The sequence below is a fragment of the Salvelinus fontinalis genome, chromosome 7 (genome assembly GCF_029448725.1).
Source record: "Salvelinus fontinalis isolate EN_2023a chromosome 7, ASM2944872v1, whole genome shotgun sequence".
NCBI classification, from domain to species: domain Eukaryota; kingdom Metazoa; phylum Chordata; class Actinopteri; order Salmoniformes; family Salmonidae; genus Salvelinus; species Salvelinus fontinalis.
The window spans coordinates 63,256,344-63,265,246 of NC_074671.1; the positions used below are offsets into that span (position 1 = coordinate 63,256,344).

General features: G+C 40.4%; 1 protein-coding gene across 2 annotated transcripts; it reads right to left on the reverse strand.

Annotated features, from left to right (window-relative positions):
- LOC129860183 (zinc finger protein OZF-like) lies at positions 1–8,903 on the reverse strand. 2 transcript variants are annotated; one of them, XM_055930563.1, is made up of 4 exons: positions 8,817–8,903; positions 7,532–7,768; positions 2,592–2,759; positions 1–1,357 (listed from the first exon to the last, which is right to left on the reverse strand). In XM_055930563.1, the coding sequence occupies exons 2-4, from the start codon at positions 7,620–7,622 to the stop codon at positions 363–365; spliced, it is 1,254 nt and encodes a 417-aa protein (XP_055786538.1). In that variant the 5' UTR covers positions 7,623–7,768; positions 8,817–8,903; the 3' UTR covers positions 1–362. The 2 variants fall into 2 exon arrangements, with proteins under 2 accessions (XP_055786538.1, XP_055786537.1); XM_055930562.1 differs by having other exon boundaries at positions 2,592–2,834.

Here is an 8,903-nt window from a genome sequence, read left to right on the forward strand (position 1 = left end):
GTGCCCTTAATGTTTTGTTTTACAATAGATTTGATCCAATTCAATGTTGCCAATTATTTAATGACATGAGAATTATGTGGAGTGACTAATCTTAGCTGGTCTGAGAGAACTGATGAGGCTTCTCTCCTTTATGTATACATTGGTGTTTTTTAAAATGGCACAATCTGTAGAATCTCTTCTCACAGTCAGTGCAGTGATAAGGCTTCTCTCAAGTGTGTATCAGTTGGTGTGTCTTTACATTGCTCAATCGGGAGAAACTTGCCACATTAAGAGCAGGAGTAAGGCTTCTCTCCTGTGTGTGTTCTCTGATGAACTGTTAGCACAGTTGATGTTGTGAAGCATTTTACACAATCAGAGCAGGATTAAGGCTTCACTCCTGTATGTATACGTTCATGTCTTTTTAAGTTGTCCAGTTTAGAGAAACTCCTTACACAGTCAGAGCAGGAGTAAGGCTTCACTCCTGTATGTACACGTTCATGTCTTTTTAAGTTGTCCAGTTGAGAGAAACTCTTTCCACAGTCAGAGCAGGAGTACGGCTTCATTCCTGTATGTATACGTTCATGTGTTTTTAAGTGACCCAGTTGAGAGAAACTTTTTCCGCAGTTAGAGCAGGAGTAAGGCTTCAGTCCTGTGTGTATACGTTCATGTGTTTTTAAGTCCCCCAGTTGAGAGAACCTCTTTCCACAGTCAGAGCAGGAGTAAGGCTTCTCTCCTGTGTGTGTTCTCTGATGAACTTTTTGCTCAGTTGATGTTTTGAAGCATTTTTCACAGTCAGAGCAGGAGTAAGGCTTCTCTCCTGTATGTACACGTTCATGTGTTTTTAAGTCGCCCAGTTGAGAGAAACTCTTTCCACAGTCAGAGCAGGAGTAAGGCTTTTCTCCTGTGTGATTTCTCTGATGAACTTTTAGAGCAGTTGATCTTTTGAAGCATTTTTCACAGTCAGAGCATGAGTAAGGCTTCTCTCCTGTATGTACACGTTCATGTGTTTTTAAGTCGCCCAGTTGAGAGAAACTCTTTCCACAGTCAGAGCAGGAGTAAGGCTTCTCTCCTGTGTGTATACGTTTGTGTCTTTTTAAGGTGCCCATTTGAGAGAAACTCGTCCCACAGTCAGAGCAGGAGTAAGGCTTCTCTCCTCTGTGCACTCTCTGATGAACTGTCAGAGCCTTTGATGTTGTGAAATTCTTCCCACAGTCAGTACAGGAATACAGATTCTCTCCTGTGTGTATTTTTACATGTAACTTTAGCTTTGATAGAATTGAAAAATTCTCCTCACAATGTGGGCAGTGGTGAGACCTCTTAGCTCTGTGATCTTCCTGCTGTTGCTCTCTGGATGTAGAGAATGTCTCAACATGGTCTCCTGTGTGAACAACATCAGAAGAACCCGTCAGTTGTGTGATATACACTACAGGTCAAAAGTTTTAGAACAGCTACCGTAATTTCCGGACTATAAGCCGCTACTTTTTTCCCACGCTATGAACCTTGCGCTTTATACAATGACGCGGCTAATTTATGGATTTTTCCCGCTTTCACAAATTCATGCCGCCAAAAAACTGAGCACCGTCACATAATGTGAAGTAAATCGAGCGCGCTCAAACTTTCCATCATTCTGATTACGGTAGTCATTTTGTCACCCTCATCATGGCAAAGACACAGAGAAATGCATATGATGCAGCTTTCAATTTGAAGGCGATCGATCTGGCTGTTTGAAAAGTAAATAGAGCTGCTGCACGGGAGCTTGGCCTTAATGAGTCGATTAAAAGACGTTGGAAACAGCAGCGTGAGAAACTGACTTAGTGCAAAAAGACAACAAAAGCTTTCAGAGGAAAGAAAAGCAGATGGCCCGAACTAGAAAATGAGGCTTGGGTGACAAGTGGGGAGAAATCCTTGTCACCCATAAATCGCGAAGAGCGATTTATGGTCAAGTCTGCCAGTGGGTCCTGACAGCGTGGAGCTGCTGCGTATTGAAGAGGGCAGCATAAACTCAGCGGGGAATTTGCCTCCGGATGAAAGTGAGGAGAGCACAATGAAAACGATCCAACATCGGATGAAGCAATTCTGAGGCTATTCAACTCCGACACCAAAGGAGATGACAGTGGTTTCAGTGCACAGGAGGAAGATAGTGACCAAGGACTTTCTTGGTAGGCTACTGTTTACTGCTATTTAAAAAAAAAAAATGTTACAAGCCTGTTTCGTTAAAGCCTATTTATTTTTGTTACAAGCCGTGTTTCGTTTAAAGGCTGTGTAAAGTTCATTTGTTTCAATGTACCGGTAGGCACCTGCGGCTTATAGACACGTGCGGCTTATTTATGTACAAAATACATTTTGTTTTTAAATTCAGTGGGTGCGGCTTATTTTCAGGTGCGCTTAATAGTCCAGCAATTACGGTACTCATTCAAGGGTTTTTCTTTATTTTTACTATTTTCTACATTGTAGAATAATAGTGAAGACAACAAAACTATGAAATAACACACATGGAATCATGTAGTAACCAAAAAAGTGTTAAAGAAATCTAAATATATTATATTTGAGATTCTTCAAATAGCCACCCTTTGCCTTGATGACAGCATTGCACAATATTGTTATTCTCTTACCTTGAGAAAGAGATATCCCAATCTTATCGTCTTCATCTTTAATGTCAACATTCAGCTCCATTGTTTGACTGCAGTCTTCCAGCTTCACTGATGCCATCTCTGGATCCTGCAGTGCAAACTGGGCTCCACTGTCACAATCAGGACCCAGTGACTGTAGGTTTGGACTCACTGTGGAAGGAGAAAGGCAGGCTGAGTCTGTCCTCACTGTTGATGTTACCCTCCTCAGACTTAATCTGAGTCGGCCTGAAGTAATAAAGAGAAACGGACACAAAAGTTAGTATTGACAGTTCTGGCACTTTCGTTATTCTCAAAAAATACTTATTGTTAAATTATCTATTTCAGTGCTTGACAGACTGAAATAGGTGCCAGGACTCATTTCTCATACTCATAGACGCAGGAGCTCCAAAATACTGTTAATATTCTGTTTAAGCTAAGCACTGATCTCATTTCAATAGATAAGCATTTATAACAAAACATGAATTCCTTAAAATTAGACAAAGTACCTGCTTTAAATTAGTCTACACAACGTAAGTGCACTTAACCTCTAGTAGATTTCCCCAAATTCATATAAATGACTCAAAAAAACATTTAGTACAATGTTGCAGTATGTTTTAGGCAGCACTATGTACTATTTTCCTGAATAACCTTGTCTTTGCTGTATTTCACATCAAAAACCAATAGTATGTCCGTTCACACCATAGTAACATTTATAGATAAAGATAGAAACAACTTAATGTGTCTGAATATTAGTACACATGTAGAAAACTGATAATCATTACATTCAGCTTCAAAACTGTAGTGTGACCGTGAAATTGTCTCTCTGCACCAGCACTGCCTGCACTGAAGTCCTTTGGCGCAGACAGAGTGGGCGACAGCATTTAACCAGCTTGTGAATTTTACACAAAACCAATAACATGCTAAACAAACTCAGAAATCTCAAATAAATTGATTCTTCATTAAATGACCTTGAGGAAATGATGAACACCCACTCAGACAAACCCAAAGTATCTAACGTTAGTTATGTGACTTGTAAAATTGTTTATCACATTCTTCACTCAGTTTGACACAACACATCAAACCTTTACCAAACGTGATAATACCTTAACAGATGTTACCTAGCATGGTATGACATGTTCTTTTGATATTAGAACGTTTAAACGTGCTACTACATACCTGTGGTAATAAATAGAACCCGACACAAAGGTTCTTGACATCACAGTTCTGGCGTTTCTTTATTCTGAAGAATGTTGTGTGCCTGTCTGGAACTTCCTGTTCCCCCACTACCACAGTGCAGCCACAGATTGAACAATGAGACAGATATTTCACAGGATGTATAGATGTGGGGCATCCGCTTAGCGTTTCCACTGAGAGGAAGCCCACTGGCCGGCAGTGGGAGAAGATGGAACGAGATGGATTTTGACCGACATTCTGCAAATGTTGTAATCTATGAAACATCTGATCTTAATACAGTTTTCTGTTCCCAAAACTAAAATCTGTTATGAACAGAGTGGACTAAGTTTTGTAGACTTTACCCTTTGCAAAAGTTTTAAATAATCACGTTATCTAGAAGGAACGCTGAGGCGAATTGAGTTATTGCACACGAGTTCTTCACAGAGGCGTTCCCTAACAGAAATATGCAGATGTGCGCTAGAAGGCGCCAAAACGATCTCGCTAGCTCGTGCTTGGCTCTGCCCACTATGATTCATCTGTTCCCATTGGAAACGACCGGCTGTGGTCTATCTTGGTTTGGTGGATACTTGGGATGGCCCTCCCCTGTTATATGAGAAGGGCGGTGCTTCATTTCAGCTGGATCCTCAGGCACCTCTGTTTTTTTGTCTTTCCTTCCGGAACCCATTTGCCAGAATCAGGTAGCCTACCTCTTGTAGCATGAAAAATAATTTCCACTGTTAGCAAAGTAAACATCCTAATTAAAGGAGAGTAATTACATTTGGACAAGCTGTGGTACACGTCGTACCAGACATGTTCAAAGGGTGATATGTCTGGTGAGTATGCAGGCTATGGAAGAATTGGGACATTTTCAAATGTGTACAGATCCTCGCGACATGGGGCAGTGTATTGTCATGCTGAAACATGAGGTGATGGCGGCGGATGAATGGCAGGACACTGGCCCTCAGAATCTTATCATGGTTTCTCTGTGCATTCACATTGCCATTGTTAAATGCAATTGTGAGCAATCACGTGGCAGGCATTGATAAGGGGAGAGAGCCATGGATTAGTGATGAAGGGGGTCGAGGTCAGGTCACGTTAAGGGAGAGACACGTTTATGGCTGTATCACTTAGTTTCCTGCCTAGCAGTTAAGATAAAGTGTTTGTTCAGATGTGTAAGAGGAGACTCAGCCTAGGAGAAAGGGTTAAATATGGAAGGTGAACCTTCTCCACAGTATGAGTTCCTAAGCACTCTGGGGGCCTCCCAAGTGGTGCAGTGGTCTGCTCCAGAGTGCTTAGGAACTCATACTGGGGAGAAGGTTCACCTTCCAACAGGACAACGACCTATTAAGCACACAGCCAAGACAATGCAGGAGTGGCTCCGGGACAAGTCTCTGAATGTTCTTGAGTGGCCCAGCCAGAGCCCAGACTTGAACCTGATTGAACATCTCTGGAGAGACCAGAAAATAGCTGTGCGGCGAAAATCCTCATCTAACCTGACAGAGCTTGAGAGGATCTGCAGAGAATGGGAGAAACTCCTCAAATCCAGGTGTGCCAAGCTTGTAGTGTCATACCCAAGAACACTCAAGGCTGTAATCACTGCCAAATCGTGCTTCAACAAAGTACTAAGTAAAGGGTCTGAATACTTATGTAAATGTAATATAACATTTTTTACTCTTATTCTGAAGCCTGATAAATCCCCAACAAACTGTGAAAGTTAGACCGATTTCTCTTCTGAACTACGACTCAAGAATTAGTGCTAAAGCCTTGGCGAGGAGATTGGATAGACTGCTCCCATATCTAATACACCAAGACCAAAAGGACTACATGAAAAAAACATACTGGCCTGTCTCCTGGTAGCGCCTGCATGCTCTGGACACTACGCTGACAGACACAGCAAACCTTTTTGCCACAGTTCGCATTGATGTGCCATCCTGGATGAACTGCACTACCTGAGCCACTTGTGTGGGTTGTAGACTCTGTCTCATGCTACCACTAGAGTGAGAGCACCGCCAGCATTCAAAAGTGACCAAAACATCAGCCAGGAAGCATAGGAACTGAGAAGTGGTCTGTGGTCACCACCTGCAGAATCACTCCTGTTTTGGGGGGTGTCTTGCTAATTGCCTATAATTTCCACCTTTTGTCTATTCCATTTGCACAACAGCATGTGAAATTTATTGTCAATCAGTGTTGCTTCCTAAGTGGACAGTTTGATTTCACAGAAGTGTGATTGACTTGGAGTTACATTGTGTTGTTTAAGTGTTCCCTTTATTTTTTTGAGCAGTGTATTTCAGCAGAGGACTGGGGTATGATATGCTCTAGAGCTCAGATACAGACAATAAACACCCCCCTGAGATTGTTGCAATACAATTGGACAATGAGAACATGTATCACCCTTGTTAAGCTCCACAAATTTGACCCCAATACCTCAGACCTGTGTGTTAAATGTAACACACATTTAGGCACCTTGTATCATTGCCTGGAGGAATGTGCTGAGATACAAACGTTTTGGACCTCAGTACTGCACTATATCTCTGAGGTGACCTCTACCCCAATACCACTAATCCCTAAACTATGCCTCCTAAATCTTTACCCAGAGAATATCTCTTTACATAGGAGAGAAAATAAAATGTTTGACCTCAGTCTATTACAAGCTAGACGTTCAATTGCTCTCCACTGGAAGTATGTCAGTTCCCCCTCACTTGGTCATTGGTTTAAATAATTAACGTCAAGCCTGGCTCTTGAAAAATGTACTTATATAGTGAAAAAGAAAGCCCCAGAGTTTCATAATATTTGGGATCTGTTTTGTGAGCTTATCAAACCAGTGATATTGTAGAAGCATTGGAACTGCAAATCTGTATATTCTCTATTACTTGTGAAGTTTGGCTATAGTCGAAATGCAATCTGCATTATCTGCGACTGCACATTATACTTTTTATTTATTTTTATTATTGGAAATGTTCTGGTTTCCTTCCCCAGATCTGTGCCTCAACATAATAATTTCATGGAGCTCTACGGACAATTCCTTCGACCTCATGGCTTGGTTTTTGCTCTGACATGCAATCAAATGTGGGACCTTATATGGATAGGTGTGAGCCTTTCTAGATCATGTCCAACAAATGTAATCAATCAAGTTGTAGAAACATCTCAAGGATGATCACTGGAAACAGGATGCACCTGAGCTCAATGTCAAGTCTCATAGCAAAGGGCCTGAAAACTTATGTAAATAAGGTATTTATGTTTTTAATAAATGTGCAAACATGTCTAAAAACCTGTGTTTGCTTTGTCATTATGGGGTATTGTGTGTAGATTGATGAGGACCGTTTCTTATTTAATCCATTTTAAAATAAGGCTGTAACGTAACAAAATGTGGAAAAAGTCAAGGTGTCTGAATACTTTACGAATGCACTGTATGTATTCATATCAGTAGGCTGTACAATATAAAGGGGGAATAAAACTATTCTAAAAGTGGGTAAGAGTTGAAAGCTAAAAAGGGGGGGGGGGTCGTGAAAATTATGAGCCATATCATCCTTATTTCATAGAACCCTAAAACACTGTCAGTTTGTCTACTTCACTTCTTTAGTCTACTCTCTGAGCACTCCAGATAGCACAGTGAATATAACAAATGCTGGCAATACTGGTGTCAAACCATGCAAGTCTCAGTAGCATGAAATAACATTAACCTTTTCATTGAAACAGTTCTACTGCAACTTTTCATGCACAGTGGGAAGTTGGAATGAACACAAACTTAATTAGAAAAAACCTGTGCTTACTAAGAGAAACCGATTTCTCTTCCTCTTCATCTTTAATGTTGACATTCAGCTCCAGTGTTTGACTGCAGTCTTCCAGCTTCACTGATGCCATCTCTGGATCCTGCAGTGCAAACTGGGCTCCACTGTCACAATCAGGACCCAGTGACTGTAGGTTTGGACTCAGTGTGGAAGGAGAGAGGCAGGCTGGGTTTGTCCTCACTGTTGATGTTACCGGCCTCAGACTTAATCTGAGTCAGCCTGAAGTAATAAAGAGAAACAGACAAATAAGTTATTGTCTTGGCAGTTCTGTCACATTCATATTCTCAAAAAATATTTATTAAAGTAAATTATGTAATTACAATAGATCAGGTAGCTAAGCATTGACAACAAAACATTCACATTAGACAAAGTACATACTTTAAATTACACAACATAAGTGCACGTAACCATAACATGCCATTTATAAAAAAAGAAAACGTCTCCTTTAAGCATTACTTCAAACTATTTTTTACTTGGTTACTTTACACCACTGCCAATTGTATTTCCCGTTCACACCATAGTAACAACTATAGATAAAGATTGAAACAACTGAATGTGTCTTAATATTTGTACACATGTAGAAACTGATAATCATTACATTCAGCTTCAAAATAGTAGTGCGACCGTTAAATGGTAAAGTAGAACGCATGTGTGGTTGAATGTATTCTGCCACTGTGTCTTCTTATTGTCTCGGGCCTGAGGCCTATATGTCATGGTGGTTTGGCATGGCTTCTGCAGTGACTTCCCATGCACCTATACTGGTAAAAATGTATTTATATTCTGATTTCAGATTATCAATCCTTACAAAAACAGTTTTTCTATATCACCATTAGAAAGTTGTGTAAATGGCAGTTGTTTTGGAGAAAAGCATTGATTATCGTATAAGATACACATTTACACGTGTTTTTTTCTTGACTGATTACAATTTGATTGATGTGGTTCTATTGTACGTCATTTCATTAAATGCAGACAGAGTGCGCACCGCCATTTTACCAGCGCGTGAGACTTTTTATATTTTTACACAAAGACAATAACATCTCAAATACATTGATTATATATTAAATTACATTTGAATGATACACGTTCAAAAATAAATATCTAGCTACGTGACTTGCAAAATCGTTTTCACGTTTTTCACTCCCTCGGTTTGACATAAATAACACACACAACCTTTACCAAACGTGGTAATACCTAGACGGATGTGTTACCTAGCATGTTATGACGTGGTCTTTCGACATTAGAACGTTTTAAACGTGCTATTACATACCTGTAATAGTGGACACAAATTTTACCGTCTTCACAGCACAGTTATAGCGCTTTCTTTATCTGAAGAATGGTGCGCGCTTCCCCGGAA